Source organism: Octopus sinensis, linkage group LG24, assembly GCF_006345805.1.
Source record: "Octopus sinensis linkage group LG24, ASM634580v1, whole genome shotgun sequence".
NCBI classification, from domain to species: Eukaryota; Metazoa; Mollusca; class Cephalopoda; order Octopoda; family Octopodidae; genus Octopus; species Octopus sinensis.
The window spans coordinates 22,459,915-22,479,284 of NC_043020.1; the positions used below are offsets into that span (position 1 = coordinate 22,459,915).

At 42.1% G+C, this 19,370-nt stretch overlaps 2 protein-coding genes across 2 annotated transcripts in view; both read left to right on the forward strand.

Annotated features, from left to right (window-relative positions):
* The first annotated feature begins 5,032 nt into the window (after positions 1 to 5,032).
* Positions 5,033 to 6,955, forward strand: LOC115224112 (zinc finger protein 678-like). Its single transcript, XM_029794916.1, has 4 exons — positions 5,033 to 5,117; positions 6,141 to 6,329; positions 6,426 to 6,611; positions 6,657 to 6,955. Exons 1-4 carry the CDS (start codon positions 5,033 to 5,035, stop codon positions 6,953 to 6,955), a joined length of 759 nt encoding a protein of 252 aa, XP_029650776.1.
* A 4,911-nt stretch (positions 6,956 to 11,866) lies between these two features.
* LOC115223874 (zinc finger protein 208-like) overlaps positions 11,867 to 19,370 on the forward strand; it is a 162,734-nt gene continuing 155,230 nt past the window's right edge. Inside the window, exon 1 of the mRNA XM_029794579.2 lies at positions 11,867 to 12,037. The gene's annotated coding sequence lies outside the window, so the exon portion shown is untranslated. The remainder of the gene's footprint in view (positions 12,038 to 19,370) is intronic.

Genomic DNA, 19,370 nt, shown 5'->3' on the forward strand with positions numbered 1-19,370 from the left:
AGGGAGAGAAAGAGTGTTAAATAAGACGGAGGGGGAGAGAGAGAGAGCTGAATAAATGGGAGTGAGTGAGCGGTATGTAGATAAGAGGGAGTGAGTAAGAGATACACAGAGAAATTTAAGAGGAAGAGGGAGAGAGGACGGCGGTTGTGAGAGAAAGAGAATTAAATAACAGCGTGGGAAAAAGAGAGCCAAATGAGAGGGAGGCAAACAAATAAGAAGGGTAGGAGCGAGAAAAGGGAGAAAGATACTTAAATGTGAGGGAGGGAATGAGTGAGAAATAGAAATGGACAAGAGAGAGAAAGAGAAAAAGGAAAATGCATGGAGTTGTCACTGCTACTTGCTTTTATCGCGCACGTTGCTGTTCTATCGTCTGTCCATCCTCCCCTTGTTCTAAAAAGAAAATCTAACCTGAATTAAAGCACATGGTATTTTAAATGATTTCTTCGTTGCTGTTTAGCCCTAGGTCAGGCCTTTAGCGAGCAGGACATTCCAATGATGACCATTACGTCTTTTAGCATAGAAGTTGCACTGTCTAATGTGGCCTTTATTTAAGACAGAATGTGTGGATCTTTTCCTTTTGAAGGCCAGATTTCAACACAATTTCTAGTTAACTAAACACTTTTAAACTTCGTATACTGGTAGAATGTGTTTATTTTTCAGATTTTTCTAGTTAACTAAATAATTAGTGTTTAAATTATTTTCCATTGTTTGCATTGCTTTATAGAATTTGAAAGTTATTCGTTTTGTATAAAATTATTATTCGTTTCGTCTTTAATAAATATATATGGGTACACAATAAACGTGACTACACACGTACTGTTTACTTTGGATGAATAATAAACACATATTCAGTATTTTTGTATAGGCTTCGGGTGTTTTCTCTATACAATGTATATATTTACTATAAACTTGTGCACACGCCTTGAACCGGTTATTTGGCTTGTATGCACCCACATACATACACATCCATACGCATACTCGCACATAATCAGGGCCCCTCTGCGTTTTCGCTCGTCGATGTGCTAGGAATAACACCCAAATCCCCTTAAAACCATATACTACTGGGTTAAAGGAAGGGTACATTGGCTAATATAACCATAGATGCTATATCTGAAAAAAAGGGGGGGGGCAAAAACACGGGTTGGTCATAGTTGGAACCCTTTGATCCTCAACCGGGTTTATCAGGATGACCTGAGTTAAATAGCAATAACAATATATTTGTAATATTGATTATAGACACAAAGCATATATTTTGGGGTGAGTGGAGGGTATAATCATTTATATCGATCTCCAATACTTGATCTATGTATTTTCTCGACCGTGGAAGAACAGACGGCTTGTTTTGAATTCCGGTGAGGGTTGAAACCCGAACGTATAGGACCGTATCCCTAAAAAGCATATATTTTGGGGTGAGTGGAGGGTATAATCATTTATATCGATCTCCAATACTTGATCGATGTATTTATAGCAGCCAAAGAATTTAGCTATTTCCTCTATAGCTAAATTCTTTGGCTGCTATTTCTAAAAGTTCGGTGTATGGTAAAGTAAAATTTTTTTACTGAACCCTAATTATATAACGTAATGTTTTATATGTATATACATATACGCCGCTATATATATGTTTAATGTCTCCTATCTAAACTTTAATTTTTAATATAACCTGTATATATCGCGTATCCTTCGTGTGTATCTGTGTGTGTGAGTGAGGGCGTATCTGCCTCCTTGTAGTGAAATCGTGTGAAAGCTGCAAACGATTGTCAGTCATAGTAATGCCATGATATTATTCTGCAGGAGACACCCCCATTGAGTTTGTAATATCTGATATCGAATGTGCGGCTGGAGACAAGAGGTCGGCTTCATTTGTTCATTGTGATAATTCAGTATTTTATGGAAGAAGTGGTTTAGGATTTACTGGAAACGTTTCTGGAGAATAACGTTGATAAAACATCGGTAAATCTCATTTTAACAACCAGATATTTACTTAAGTAGTTTGGTGAAAACACACAACACATTGATTCACTGATTGCATTTGAAAACGGTAAGCTGATTAACGTTTGTTTTAATGCTGTAATAATGTAAGTAAATAATTAATTCGGGTACTACTAGCGAACAGTGGTCCCGGTGCGCGCACTCGCGCTAGCTAGTCGTATGTAGTCGATCCTATAGCGACTTTTTCACCCTAACCCTAAACCTAATTTTTTAGCCCTAACCTTAGTTTGTTTATAAAAATAATTTATTTACTTGGTTTAAAAAATGATTTACTTTGTTCGAAAAATATTTAATTTGTGTAAAAAAAAATTATATACATTGTTTTAAAAAATTATTTATTTACTTAGTTTAAAAAAATATTTACTTTGATTGAAAAATATTATTTAATTTTCTTTGATATGTAATCAGCCTTAAGTACAAACATACGCGCAAGACGTTATAGGATCGACTACTTACGACTAGCTAGCGCGAGTGCGCGCACCGGGACCACTGTTTGCTAGTAGTACCTTAATTCGTTTATTGGCCACAAGGGCCGACAAAAATTAATCAAAACATAAATGTATAAAACACAGGACGAAAGTTACAAAGGGTTTTGTCCGTTTGCAAAAAAACGTGTAAATATTCCAGAGATAACGAAAATATAACAATTGAAATACAATTGTTTTTCACTTGGAGGATAAGGTAATTAATTATATTGGAGTGAAAACATTTAACAATGGGAAAAGATATTACTTTCAGATACAGTAATTATATAAATATGATAACTCATAGCGTCATTACTAAAAGATATTTCGGATCTTTTCGGTTTGAACGGCAGTTTTTAACATAATTTCTAGGTAACTAAAAAATTTTAAACTTCGTATACTGGTAGAATGTGTTTAGAAAACATCTTTTTCTCTTGGCTTTATTAACCGAAAATTCTATATGACACCGCTAGAAAAAACTGCCGTTCAAACCGAAAAGATCTGACATTTCCTTCATAAATGAAGTAATTATATTGAACTGAAAATATTTCGGTAGAGTTCTGCTTTCCGCACGCCATATAACGCCTCATAACTTTTTATTTTTTGGAATTTTCAGAAAATTCTTTTCATAGTCATGTGAAATCTGGCGGAGGTAAAGAACATGCACACCGCCCATTTTCGGCGTAACCCTAACCGCCAGAGACGAGCGATGTGCGTATTCTTTACCTTCGCCGTGAATTCCTGCGTGTAGAATACAAATTTGCAAAAATTTTCTGAAAATTCCCAAAAATAAAAAAAGGCTACGTGGGGCTATATGGCGTGGCGTAAAGTAGAATTCCGGCAATGTTTCCGTCCCGACTTTTACGTACACAATACTTCAAAACTGAAATGTTAATCCCTATTTCTGAAAAATATCCTTCAGAAAATTCACTTTGAAACTATGATTAGAAACAAATTGAACGACTTATTGTCGTGATTCAGATATTTCAGCTGTTGAAGCGTGGAAGTTAGCTGGCAATAACGAATGATTGCCAGTTAGCTATTTAGAGACACGGAAAGATTGACATTTACTTGTCACATCGTGTCAAAATTTTTATCGCCCGAAACTTCGACCAGTTCACTGACAAAAAATAAAATTTGCTGTATACTCTTTTATTTGTTTCAGTCATTCGACTGTGGCCATGCTCGAGCACCGCTTTTTAGTCAAGCAAATCGACCCCAGGACTTATTCTTTGTGAGCCTAGTACTTATTCTATCGGTCACTTTTGCCGAACCGCTAAGTTATGGGGATGTAAACACACCAGTATCGGTTGTCAAGCGATGTTGAGGGCACAAACACAGATACACAAAAATAAACACTCACATCGCCCGGTCTGGGAATCGAAACTGCGAGTCCGCTGCCCTAACCACTGGGTGCGCCTCCATATATATATATATATATATATATATATATATATATACAAGCACGCACACATATTCATTTTGATAGAAGTGTAAAATACTGGTGCCATCACAAGTAGTAGAAAATAACTACGAGGAGAACAACCCAGGTATGGACTAAGAACAATGCACCCCTGTGGATTTAATAAAGGGTTCAGTTCCACATTCTGAAAACATCACAGAATATGACAGGCACCTGAAGATACAACAACTAAAGGTGCTAATCCAGATATATTGTATACTCGCTGTTTTTTGTTGTGATATCATCATCATCATTGTTCGACCGTGGTTGAGACAATGGAATTTACCATGCTACGCCAGACTTCACGGTCCATCATAGCATTACGGAGGTCCTGTTGCTGGATGCCTGTATCCCTGGAGATTACATCAGGGTAGGAGTGTGTGCACCCTCTGGTATTGTGAGTAGATGGCTTCCAGAGGAGAAGAGTAGAAATTGCCTTGTTTTCAGCTCTACAATAATGTCCAGCAAACTGGACTCTCCTACCTTTCACAAGAGATGACACAGGTGGTAGTTTCCCATATATTGGCATTTTGGTTGGATGACGCTTCCACGAGAGATTTTGAGCTCTCATAAGATATAGGTAATGTTACACAATCTGAAGGTATGGATGTAGTCTGTAAATATGTAAGCTTCACACGATTTTCTATGATTTAATTTAACAACTTAAAATTAAAGTTCAGTCGTTGAGATAAAAAGTTTATAGTTTATTAATATAGAACTGTAGGAAAATTTCACTGTTGTAGCTCTATTTGTTAATTATCTTTAATATCTTACCCTGTTTCTCTATCGTTTCAGAATACCAGATGGCATTGGCATTAAAGATATATCATCAATATCTATCATCTTTTAAGACTTAAGAAAAGGTTTTACAGAAAAATGAGAACTGTTACTTATGAGCAACATTTCTTTGCTTCATTACCTGGAATATGTACAAAATGATTTTGTGTTCCAATTAAATTTTAAAAAACTATCAACATTCAAATCCTTTTCTGATATAAGTGGAAATAAAAGCTAGTGGAGATACGACAGTGGAAAAGTTTTTATCAATACAGGAATAAAGTAAAAGCGGTAAAAGATATCCATATATTGTTGTGAGTAAAGAAAATATTATACAAGGATGAATTTTCCTGAAGAATTATCAAAAGAAATAGCGGGAACATCATACCACTGTGATATCTGTAAAAAGTCATTTTCTCTGAAAGGTAACCTTGCTACTCATAAATGTGTTGATACAGAAGAGAAAACAGAGAAACGATATCATTGTGATATCTGTGGGAAATCATTCACTGTAAAAATTAACTTAACTGAACATAGATATCTACATACAGGAGAGAAGCCACATAACTGCGATATCTGCGGTAAATCATTCACTCGAATACGTACATTAATTACTCACAAACATCTCCATACTGGAGAGAGACCTCACAGCTGTGATATCTGTGGTAAATCATTCTCTCTAAGAGGTCACTTAGCCGGTCATAAACGTACTCATACAGGTGAAAAGCCATATCATTGTGATATCTGTGGTAAATCTTTCTCTCAGACTAATAGCCTAACTAACCATATACGTATTCATACAGGAGAGAAGCCATATCAGTGTAATATTTGCGGTGAGTCATTCTCTGAAAGGGGTAATTTGACTAAACACAAATACATTCATACAGGAGAGAAGTCATATCACTGTGATATCTGTGGAAAATCATTCTTTCAAAGAGTTCATTTAAATACTCACAGACGTATTCATACAGGAGAGAAACCATATCACTGTGATATCTGTGGTAAATCATTCTACGATGGAAGTGCAGTAACTTCTCACAAACGTATTCATACTGGGGAGAAGCCTTATCCGTGTGATATCTGTGATAAATCATTCACTGATGCTAGTAAATTAACTAAACACAAACGTACTCACACGGGAGAGAAACCATATCCCTGTGATATCTGTGGTAAATCATTCACAGATGGAAGTACTTTAACTGTTCATAAACGTATTCACACAGGGGAAAAACCATATCACTGTGATATCTGTGGTAAATCATTCTCTCGGACAAGCCAGTTGACAATACACAAGAGACGCGTTCATACAGGTGAGAAACCATATCCATGTGATATCTGTGGTAAATCATTTATTGATAGAGGTGGATTAACTGTTCACAAACGTATTCACACAGGGGAAAAACCATATCAGTGTGATAACTGTGATAAAACGTTCACTTATGCAACAGCATTGAATATTCACAAGCATATTCATTCAGGGGAAAAACAATATCGCTGTGATATTTGTGGTAAAATATTCTCTGGAACAAGTGAATTAATGATACACAAAAGACGCATTCATTCAAGAGAGAAACCACATTCATGTGATATCTGTGGTAAATCATTCACCTATTCAAGTGCATTAACTGTTCATAAACGTAGTCACACAGGGGAAAAACCATATCACTGTGATATCTGTGGTAAATCTTTCTCATATGGCAGTACATTACCTGTTCACAAACGTATTCATACAGGGAAGAAACCACATCACTGCGATACTTGTGATAAATCATTCCCTTATGCGAGTGCATTAACTCTTCATAAACGTATTCACTCAGGGGAAAAACTATATCATTGTGATATCTGCGGCAGATCATTTACATATCGAAGCACATTAACTGTTCACAAACGAATTCATTCAGGAGAAAAACCATATCACTGTGATATCTGTGGAAAATCATTCTCTCAAACAAGTCAGTTAACAGTACACAAGAGGCGTATCCATACAAGCGAGAAGCCGTATCATTGTGATATCTGTGGCAAATCCTTCACTGATGGAAGTTCATTAACTGTTCACAGACGTATTCATACAGGTGAAAAGCCATATTCATGTAATATCTGTGGTGTATCATTCTGTCGAACAAGCCAGCTAACAATACATAAGAGACGCATTCATACAGGGGAGAAACCATTTTACTGCGATAACTGTGGTAGATCATTCACTGACAGGAGCTCGTTAACTGCTCATAAACGGAATCATTCAAATGAGAAACCATATCACTGATATCTTTGATAAATCATTCAATGGAAAAAGTCATTTATTGATACAGATGAGACACATTCATACAAAAGAAAATTATGATTACAATGTCTGTGGTAAATCTTTCATTGATGGAACTACATTAACTGGTCAAAAATGTATTTATACTGGTCAGAAGCCATATAGTGTTATCATCATCATCTAGTGTTCTTTTTTTCTATGCTAGCATGGGTAAGACAGTTTGACTAGAGCTGGTAAACTGTGGAGCTGTACCAGGTTCCAGTCTGTTGTATCTATGGTAAATTGTTCTGGCTTAATTAGGCTCATGCTTTTTCATACAGGTGAGAAATCATACTACTGTAATATCTGTGGTGAATGACTATGAAAGATGTTATTTAACTACAGCCAATTACACTTTCACAGGAGAGAAGCTTTGGCACTTGTACTGGTAGCACATGAAAAAACATTTGAGTGAGGTCATTGCCGGTGCCACTAAACTGGATCCTGTGCAGGTGGCACATAAAAAGCACCATTTGAGTGTGGCCGTTGCCAGCACCACCTGACTGGCCCTCGTACTGGTGACATGTAAAAGCACCCACTACACTCTCGGAGTGGTTGGTTTTTAGGAAGGGCATCCAGCTGTAGAAACTCTGCCAGATCAAGATTGGAACCTGGTGCAGCCATCTGGTTCGCCAGACCTCAGTCAAATCGTCCAACCCATGCTAGCATAGAAAGCGGATGTTAAACAATGATGATGATAATTACATCATTCTCTGAGATGTCATTTATGAGGGTGGGGTACTGTTAAGATTCTGGTTTCAAGGGTGTTGCAAAAGGCCCAACCTTCCAAGTTCTTTTACAGGGCTTAGAAAAACTGAAGGAACGCTGCCACAAGTGTGTGAATCAGAGGTGAATGTTGAATAAAATCATAATTAACTGATCCTCCTGTATTTTCTTTTATCCAAAGCCAAGAAGATTTCAGTATTCGCAGATGTATCAATAATGGAAAGGAACCCAAATCAGTGTGGTATTTGTGGTAATTAAGTACAAACTTATACAGGGGAATAATCATATCACTGTAATATCTGTGGCACATTGTTCTGCCTTAACCCTTTAGCATTTAAACCGGCCATATCCGGTCCAAATATTCTACCTGTCTTATGTTCAAAATAGCCAGATTTCACCTCTCACACCTACCATGCCATGTCATTCTAAATATAAACAATCACACCATCGAAGTCCCAAAGCTATGAAATAATGCATGGTTAATTGAAAGCAATGTGAATGTATAACCATTTCATTTGGCAGATTACTCTGAACGCGAAAGGGTTAATTACTCATGAATGCATTCATACAGAAATAAAAACGTGTTACTTTGATATCTGTGGTAAATCCTTTTATCAGAATAGTCATTTAACTAAATGCAAATGTATTCATTCCAAAGACGACCTATACCACATTGATATCTGTGGTAAATCAATTTCCTTATGATTTTCTTATGAATTGTATTGATTATTCATTGATTTGATGTACTAAAAATGAATTACGTTTTAGAATGATTGAGTTGTTCTTCATTTTTGTTTACCCCTGTATTTTTTCTTGCATGGGAATAAACCTCTTATCTCTTTATATATCTACTATATAAATGTAGCTGTATGTGGATATGTATGTGTTTAGCCCCGAAAGGCCCTGAAATGGTATAGTCTTGAGAAAAACTAATTTTATTTTCGAAATCTGTATCCCAAAGAGAATGTTGTCCATAAATTGTAAGAAACTATAATTTACTGCTGGTGGCACGTAAAAAGCACCAATCCGATCATGGCCATTGTCAGCCTCCTCTGGCACCTGTGCCGGTGGCACGTAATAAACACCCACTACACTCACGGAGTGGTTGGTGCTAGGAAGGGCATCCAGCTGTAGAAACACTGCCAGATCAGACTGGGCCTGGTGCAGCCTTCTGGCTTCCCAGATCCCCGGTTGAACTGTCCAACCCATGCCAGCATGGAGAACGGACGTTAAATGGTGATGATGAAATTACTCAACTTTTAGATTGATAACTCTCTCACTCTCTGTGTGTCACCATCAATCTATCTATCTCTATTGTTTACCACACTCACTGTGTGTCACCATCAATCTATCTATCTCTATTGTTTACCACACTCTTTATCACTCACTGTGTGTCACCAGCAATCTATCTCTATTGTTTACCACACTCTTTATCACTCACTGTGTGTCACCATCAATCTATCTCTATTGTTTACCACACTCTTTATCACTCACTGTGTGTCACCATCAATCTATCTATCTCTATTGTTTACCACACTCTTTATCACTCACTGTGTGTCACCATCAATCTATCTCTATTGTTTACCACACTCTTTATCACTCACTGTGTGTCACCATCAATCTATCTATCTCTATTGTTTACCACACTCTTTATCACTCACTGTGTGTCACCATCAATCTATCTCTATTGTTTACCACACTCTTTATCACTCACTGTATGTCACCATCAATCTATCTATCTCTATTGTTTACCACACTCTTTATCACTCACTGTGTGTCACCATCAATCTCTATTGTTTACCACACTCTTTATCACTCACTGTGTGTCACCATCAATCTATCTATCTCTATTGTTTACCACACTCTTTATCACTCACTATGTGTCACCATCAATCTATCTATCTCTATTGTTTACCACACTCTTTATCACTCACTGTGTGTCACCATCAATCTATCTATCTCTATTGTTTACCACACTCTTTATCACTCACTGTGTGTCACCATCAATCTATCTATCTCTATTGTTTACCACACTCTTTATCACTCTCTCTCTCATACACACACACTTTATCAGTTTGTGTGAATAAAAGATTATCGTTATTAAACTTTTATTAATAAACACATATTCTAAGTTCACAACATATGCAGTTTTAATTTTCCTCTCTGCTGCACAGATACACACATTACATATTATGTATTCGTTTATGAAACAGATTGGGTTTATTTACATTTCTGAAAAAAAAAAGATACCCGTCCCTTTAACCCTAACCCTAAAACAGACTGAAATGCAATAGATCGATACTAGGGTCTCTGCTGTAGCAGTTGACAATGGTGTTGCAGCACCATTGTCAACTGCTACAAAGGGAACGGTAATGTCTTAGAAATAATGAGAGAAAGGTTGGGCATAAAAGGCATCATAGGTGGTATGCAAGAGAGACGACTGCTGGTATGTAATATGTGAGGTTTTAATCATTAGAGTGGCAGATTTGCATCAAGGTGCACTCTTACATTGTAACTCTATCATGCTTTATATTTTGCTTATATTGGAGGGAAACAAGAAGTATAAATAAAATTATCAACCATCTTACAAACAATAACTCTGAGCACCTTTTCGAACTCCACCCGTGGACATAGTTACAAAGTCAGAAAACAGTACAGCTCCCATGACTTTAGGAAACATTTTTTCACGCTGAGAGTTGCTGAAGCATGGAACAAACTGCTGGCATCAGTTGTTAGTTGTCGGAGCACTGCATCCTTCAAAACTTCCATGCTTTCTGAGATTCGCCAACACTACACCTGATTTTCTCCCCTCCATACACACACAAGCATGTGTCTGACTCATACACTGTTCGCTTTCCAGACATTTGTACATTACTGCATACACTTTATACACATTTTCTGACAAGTTGTGGTGCACCTGAGCACTGTATACAATAATTTTAAAGATTAAAATAAAAATAAAATTGTGAGAAGATAGACAAGCGATATAGAAAGTTAAAACCAAAACAGGTAAGCATATATTTACGTTTCGATGAAAGAAGAGGAAGAAGGAAAAGGGGAAGAAACACAAAAAGAGAAACCGATTGGGGAGGAGAAAGAAGAGGAAATATAGAATATAACGTGAGGTGTACTAATAACACGTAACCCCGCCATTGCCGACCCCAAGTGATAATGGTCAAGTGAGCCTAATGATAATGTTTATGCAGAACTATAAATATCCGGCATAACTCTAGATGTGTGCCCATCCCATTGACTTTGTTGCCCCATAACTTTCAGAAAAATGGATACTTTTTAACGAAATTTTCAACAAATATTGCTAAGATGCTGCGCATTCAGAGTATATAGGGATTTAGGGAAAATAATTTTTTTCAGAGGGGTGTGGAGAGAAGTTTCAGAAAATTCAGACGATCCAACATTTTTCCATCATAACTTTCAGGAAAATGGATATCTTTTAGTGAAATTTTATACAAATACTTTTCAAACGGAATAGAGTACGATTATAAAGAAATTTGTGTGGAAAACTTTTCCAGAGGGAGTGGGGAGAGGAGTTTTGGATCAGGAAACTTTACGTTGATAACCAGAGCTGTTAATTATGGCTGATTGGGGATAAATCAGTTGCAATGAGTCACTGGGGTAGAAGTTATGTGGTCACTCAACCTTTTTGAAATAGGAGCCAAATTTCTTTCAAATTCCACGAAGAGAATACTAAAGCGACGTGCAATAATTACGTTTTCAAAATATTTTTTAAAACGTAACCGCCAGAAAATGTTTACGGCAGAGAATGTTTTCACCTCAATAGATGTCATTGATTGGTTGAAATTGCCGAAATTGAAGAAAATATCTTACAAACTACAGAATTTTCTCAAGAAAGCCAAGAGAAAAAGATGTTTTATAAATACATTCTACCAGTATACGAAGTTTAAAAGTGTTTAGTTACGTGGAAATTATTTTAAAAAACTGCCGGTCAAACCAAAAAATCCACGACGTGCAATAATTACGTTTTAAAAAATATTTTAAAACGTAATTCTTGCCTGTCGCTTTAGTATTCTCTTGCTACGAAAAATCCTATCTGCACTAGAAACACTCAAGTGATTCCTTGTCAGCTCATGCAATCTCCAAGGGGGAACTACCATTGAGTTTGTAATATTTGATATCGAAAGTGCGGCTGAAGACACGAAGACAGCTTCACGCGTTTATTTTGATAATTTGTTGAGGAAATCAGGATCTGCGAATTTTGGTAAAAACCTTGGCAATCCTCATTCTAAGAGTCTGATATTTACTTTAGAGAAAATATTGATTCACTGTTTAGATCTGAAAACGGTAAGTTGATAAATGTTTGTTTTGATGTCTGTAAATAATGATATTCTGCTTCACTTGGCGAATAAGGAACTTAAATTGGAGTGAAAACATCTGACAATGGGCAAAGACATTTCCTTCGGATACAGTAATTACATAAGTGTGAAAGCTTTTGTATCCGTGTCCTGCAGAGAGCAATTTGCCACAAATATCGATTTTGGCGAACCTTCGGTATAGGTACACACGGGACTTTGTTTACATACATGAAGATAAGAGAAACCCTTTTCTCCCACCCCTAACCCTAAGCTCCCATATATATAAAAAAAAATACTTTCTTGAAATGTATCCGGTACTTATACCGAAGTTACGCCGAATCGTGTTTCACTTGGCTGATAAGGTGATTATATGGAAGTGAAATAGCGGAGTTCTAATCGAAGAACCATTTAACCTGTCGGGCTATTATGGATTCTGGATCGAAGAATCCCACCCCTAACCCTGATCCTATCACAAACCCTAACCCTAACCCCCTATATATATATATAAAAAAAACACTTTCTTGAAATGTATCCGGTACTTATACCGAAGTTACGCCCGATTTTAATGCTACAGCTTCTGTCGTTTATGTTAATGTTCATAAGTAAAGCGGTCACATCCTCTCGAGAATTTTCAGGACAGATAACAGTATGATATTGTTTCTAGCTCGTATGAATACATTTATCAATAGTTGGGTTACTTTCTTCAGACATATTTTCTTTTTTTGCGATCCTTCGGTATAGGTACCGGAAGTGGCTTTGTTTACATTTCTGAAGGTAACAGAAGCCCTTTTCTCCCACCCCTAACCCAAACACAAACCCTAACCCTCCATATATATATAAAAAGAGACAACACTTTCTTGAAATGTATCCGGTACCTATACCGAAGTTACGCCTTCTTTTTTGTTAATGTTTTTTTCTTTGTTCATGGTGTCGCTGTTTGATCTGTTAAAAAAAAAAAAATACTCGTAGCATCGATGAAAAACTTTAGGGGTGATAACAGAGCTGTTAATTATAGCGGATTGGGGATAAAACAGCTGCAATGAGTCACTGGCGTAGAAGTTATGTGGTCATTCAACTTTCTTGGAATAGGAGCCAAATTTCTTTCAAATTCCACTTACATTGGTCGTTTGTTTGTTCCTTCTCGAGCCAAACCTGGCTCATAAGGGCAGGTTTCCCGGTTTCCTTGGCGTATAGGTTCCCCACCTGGACGGGACGCCAATCCGTCGCAGGTGGGCTGCAAGATGCAGGTGGAAAGAGTAAGGAAAAATTGTGGCGAAAGAGTCAGCAGAAGTTCGCCATTACCTTCTGCCGGTGCCGCGTGGAGCTTAGGTGTTTCGCTCATAAACACACACATCACCCGGTCTGAGATTCGAACCCGCGATCCCTCAATCGTGAGTCCGCTGCTCTAACCACTCACTTACATTGGTTGGGCAAGTAAAGAAACACCGCTTCGACCCTGTGCTTGAGGAGATCCATTGAGTCAAGTACACCAACATCAAAAATCAATGGAAACTGCAGTTGTGATCCCTGTGCTGGTGACACATAAAAAGTACCATCCAAACATGGCCGATGCCAGCGCTGCCTAGACTGGCTTCCATGCTGGTGGCACATAAAAAGTACCATCCAAACATGGCTGATGCCAGCGCTGCCTAGACTGGCTTCCATGCTGGTGGCACATAAAAAGCACCATCCAAACATGGCCGATGCCAGCGCTGCCTAGACTGGCTTCCATGCTGGTGGCACATAAAAAGTACCATCCAAACATGGCCGATGCCAGCGCTGCCTAGACTGGCTTCCATGCTGGTGGCACATAAAAAGTACCATCCAAACATGGCCGATGCCAGCGCTGCCTAGACTGGCTTCCATGCTGGTGGCACATAAAAAGTACCATCCAAACATGGCCGATGCCAGCGCTGCCTAGACTGGCTTCCATGCTGGTGGCACATAAAAAGTACCATCCAAACATGGCCGATGCCAGCGCTGCCTAGACTGGCTTCCATGCTGGTGGCACATAAAAAGTACCATCCAAACATGGCTGATGCCAGCGCTGCCTAGACTGGCTTCCATGCTGGTGGCACATAAAAAGCACCATCCAAACATGGCCGATGCCAGCGCTGCCTAGACTGGCTTCCATGCTGGTGGCACATAAAAAGTACCATCCAAACATGGCCGATGCCAGCGCTGCCTAGACTGGCTTCCATGCTGGTGGCACATAAAAAGTACCATCCAAACATGGCCGATGCCAGCGCTGCCTAGACTGGCTTCCATGCTGGTGGCACATAAAAAGTACCATCCAAACATGGCTGATGCCAGCGCTGCCTAGACTGGCTTCCATGCTGGTGGCACATAAAAAGTACCATCCAAACATGGCCGATGCCAGCGCTGCCTAGACTGGCTTCCATGCTGGTGGCACATAAAAAGTACCATCCAAACATGGCCGATGCCAGCGCTGCCTAGACTGGCTTCCATGCTGGTGGCACATAAAAAGTACCATCCAAACATGGCCGATGCCAGCGCTGCCTAGACTGGCTTCCATGCTGGTGGCACATAAAAAGTACCATCCAAACATGGCCGATGCCAGCGCTGCCTAGACTGGCTTCCATGCTGGTGGCACATAAAAAGTACCATCCAAACATGGCCGATGCCAGCGCTGCCTAGACTGGCTTCCATGCTGGTGGCACATAAAAAGCACCATCAAACATGGCCGATGCCAGCGCTGCCTAGACTGGCTTCCATGCTGGTGGCACATAAAAAGTACCATCCAAACATGGCCGATGCCAGCGCTGCCTAGACTGGCTTCCATGCTGGTGGCACATAAAAAGTACCATCCAAACATGGCCGATGCCAGCGCTGCCTAGACTGGCTTCCATGCTGGTGGCACATAAAAAGTACCATCCAAACATGGCCGATGCCAGCGCTGCCTAGACTGGCTTCCATGCTGGTGGCACATAAAAAGCACCATCCAAACATGGCCGATGCCAGCGCTGCCTAGACTGGCTTCCATGCTGGTGGCACATAAAAAGTACCATCCAAACATGGCCGATGCCAGCGCTGCCTAGACTGGCTTCCATGCTGGTGGCACATAAAAAGTACCATCCAAACATGGCCGATGCCAGCGCTGCCTAGACTGGCTTCCATGCTGGTGGCACATAAAAAGTACCATCCAAACATGGCCGATGCCAGCGCTGCCTAGACTGGCTTCCATGCTGGTGGCACATAAAAAGCACCATCCAAACATGGCCGATGCCAGCGCTGCCTAGACTGGCTTCCATGCTGGTGGCACATAAAAAGTACCATCCAAACATGGCCGATGCCAGCGCTGCCTAGACTGGCTTCCATGCTGGTGGCACAAAAAAGCACCATCCAAACATGGCCGATGCCAGCGCTGCCTAGACTGGCTTCCATGCTGGTGGCACATAAAAAGTACCATCCAAACATGGCCGATGCCAGCGCTGCCTAGACTGGCTTCCATGCTGGTGGCACATAAAAAGTACCATCCAAACATGGCCGATGCCAGCGCTGCCTAGACTGGCTTCCATGCTGGTGGCACAAAAAAGCACCATCCAAACATGGCCGATGCCAGCGCTGCCTAGACTGGCTTCCATGCTGGTGGCACATAAAAAGTACCATCCAAACATGGCCTATGCCAGCGCTGCCTAGACTGGCTTCCATGCTGGTGGCACATAAAAAGTACCATCCAAACATGGCCGATGCCAGCGCTGCCTAGACTGGCTTCCATGCTGGTGGCACATAAAAAGCACCATCCAAACATGGCCGATGCCAGCGCTGCCTAGACTGGCTTCCATGCTGGTGGCACATAAAAAGCACCATCCAAACATGGCCGATGCCAGCGCTGCCTAGACTGGCTTCCATGCTGGTGGCACATAAAAAGCACCATCCAAACATGGCCGATGCCAGCGCTGCCTAGACTGGCTTCCATGCTGGTGGCAATAAAAAGCACCATCCAAACATGGCCGATGCCAGCGCTGCCTAGACTGGCTTCCATGCTGGTGGCACATAAAAAGCACCATCCAAACATGGCCGATGCCAGCGCTGCCTAGACTGGCTTCCATGCTGGTGGCACATAAAAAGCACCATCCAAACATGGCCGATGCCAGCGCTGCCTAGACTGGCTTCCATGCTGGTGGCACATAAAAAGTACCATCCAAACATGGCCGATGCCAGCGCTGCCTAGACTGGCTTCCATGCTGGTGGCACATAAAAAGCACCATCCAAACATGGCCGATGCCAGCGCTGCCTAGACTGGCTTCCATGCTGGTGGCACATAAAAAGTACCATCCAAACATGGCCGATGCCAGCGCTGCCTAGACTGGCTTCCATGCTGGTGGCACATAAAAAGTACCATCCAAACATGGCCGATGCCAGCGCTGCCTAGACTGGCTTCCATGCTGGTGGCACATAAAAAGTACCATCCAGCGCTGCCTAGACTGGCTTCCATGCTGGTGGCACATAAAAAGTACCATCCAAACATGGCCGATGCCAGCGCTGCCTAGACTGGCTTCCATGCTGGTGGCACATAAAAAGTACCATCCAAACATGGCCGATGCCAGCGCTGCCTAGACTGGCTTCCATGCTGGTGGCACATAAAAAGCACCATCCAAACATGGCCGATGCCAGCGCTGCCTAGACTGGCTTCCATGCTGGTGGCACATAAAAAGTACCATCCAAACATGGCCGATGCCAGCGCTGCCTAGACTGGCTTCCATGCTGGTGGCACATAAAAAGTACCATCCAAACATGGCCGATGCCTGCGCTGCCTAGACTGGCTTCCATGCTGGTGGCACATAAAAAGTACCATCCAAACATGGCCGATGCCAGCGCTGCCTAGACTGGCTTCCATGCTGGTGGCACATAAAAAGTACCATCCAAACATGGCCGATGCCAGCGCTGCCTAGACTGGCTTCCATGCTGGTGGCACATAAAAAGCACCATCCAAACATGGCCGATGCCAGCGCTGCCTAGACTGGCTTCCATGCTGGTGGCACATAAAAAGTACCATCCAAACATGGCCGATGCCAGCGCTGCCTAGACTGGCTTCCATGCTGGTGGCACATAAAAAGCACCATCCAAACATGGCCGATGCCAGCGCTGCCTAGACTGGCTTCCATGCTGGTGGCACATAAAAAGTACCATCCAAACATGGCCGATGCCAGCGCTGCCTAGACTGGCTTCCATGCTGGTGGCACATAAAAAGTACCATCCAAACATGGCCGATGCCAGCGCTGCCTAGACTGGCTTCCATGCTGGTGGCACATAAAAAGCACCATCCAAACATGGCCGATGCCAGCGCTGCCTAGACTGGCTTCCATGCTGGTGGCACATAAAAAGTACCATCCAAACATGGCCTATGCCAGCGCTGCCTAGACTGGCTTCCATGCTGGTGGCACATAAAAAGTACCATCCAAACATGGCCGATGCCAGCGCTGCCTAGACTGGCTTCCATGCTGGTGGCACATAAAAAGCACCATCCAAACATGGCCAATGCCAGCGCTGCCTAGACTGGCTTCCATGCTGGTGGCACATAAAAAGCACCATCCAAACATGGCCGATGCCAGCGCTGCCTAGACTGGCTTCCATGCTGGTGGCACATAAAAAGCACATCCAAACATGGCCGATGCCAGCGCTGCCTAGACTGGCTTCCATGCTGGTGGCACATAAAAAGCACCATCCAAACATGGCCGATGCCAGCGCTGCCTAGACTGGCTTCCATGCTGGTGGCACATAAAAAGCACCATCCAAACATGGCCGATGCCAGCGCTGCCTAGACTGGCTTCCATGCTGGTGGCACATAAAAAGCACCATCCAAACATGGCCGATGCCAGCGCTGCCTAGACTGGCTTCCATGCTGGTGGCACATAAAAAGTACCATCCAAACATGGCCGATGCCAGCGCTGCCTAGACTGGCTTCCATGCTGGTGGCACATAAAAAGCACCATCCAAACATGGCCGATGCCAGCGCTGCCTAGACTGGCTTCCATGCTGGTGGCACATAAAAAGTACCATCCAAACATGGCCGATGCCAGCGCTGCCTAGACTGGCTTCCATGCTGGTGGCACATAAAAAGTACCATCCAAACATGGCCGATGCCAGCGCTGCCTAGACTGGCTTCCATGCTGGTGGCACATAAAAAGTACCATCCAGCGCTGCCTAGACTGCAGCGCTGCCTAGACTGGCTTCCATGCTGGTGGCACATAAAAAGTACCATCCAAACATGGCGATGCCAGCGCTGCCTAGACTGGCTTCCATGCTGGTGGCACATAAAAAGTACCATCCAAACATGGCCGATGCCAGCGCTGCCTAGACTGGCTTCCATGCTGGTGGCACATAAAAAGTACCATCCAGCGCTGCTAGACTGGCTTCCATGCTGGTGGCACATAAAAAGTACCATCCAAACATGGCCGATGCCAGCGCTGCCTAGACTGGCTTCCATGCTGGTGGCACATAAAAAGTACCATCCAAACATGGCGATGCCAGCGCTGCCTAGACTGGCTTCCATGCTGGTGGCACATAAAAAAGCACATCCAAACATGGCCGATGCCAGCGCTGCCTAGACTGGCTTCCATGCTGGTGGCACATAAAAAGTACCATCCAAACATGGCCGATGCCAGCGCTGCCTAGACTGGCTTCCATGCTGGTGGCACATAAAAAGTACCATCCAAACATGGCCGATGCCAGCGCTACCTAGACTGGCTTCCATGCTGGTGGCACATAAAAAGTACCATCCAGCGCTGCCTAGACTGGCTTCCATGCTGGTGGCACATAAAAAGTACCATCCAAACATGGCCGATGCCAGCGCTGCCTAGACTGGCTTCCATGCTGGTGGCACATAAAAAGTACCATCCAAACATGGCCGATGCCAGCGCTGCCTAGACTGGCTTCCATGCTGGTGGCACATAAAAAGCACCATCCAAACATGGCCGATGCCAGCGCTGCCTAGACTGGCTTCCATGCTGGTGGCACATAAAAAGTACCATCCAAACATGGCCGATGCCAGCGCTGCCTAGACTGGCTTCCATGCTGGTGGCACATAAAAAGTACCATCCAAACATGGCCGATGCCAGCGCTGCCTAGACTGGCTTCCATGCTGGTGGCACATAAAAAGTACCATCCAGCGCTGCCTAGACTGGCTTCCATGCTGGTGGCACATAAAAAGTACCATCCAAACATGGCCGATGCCAGCGCTGCCTAGACTGGCTTCCATGCTGGTGGCACATAAAAAGTACCATCCAAACATGGCCGATGCCAGCGCTGCCTAGACTGGCTTCCATGCTGGTGGCACATAAAAAGTACCATCCAAACAT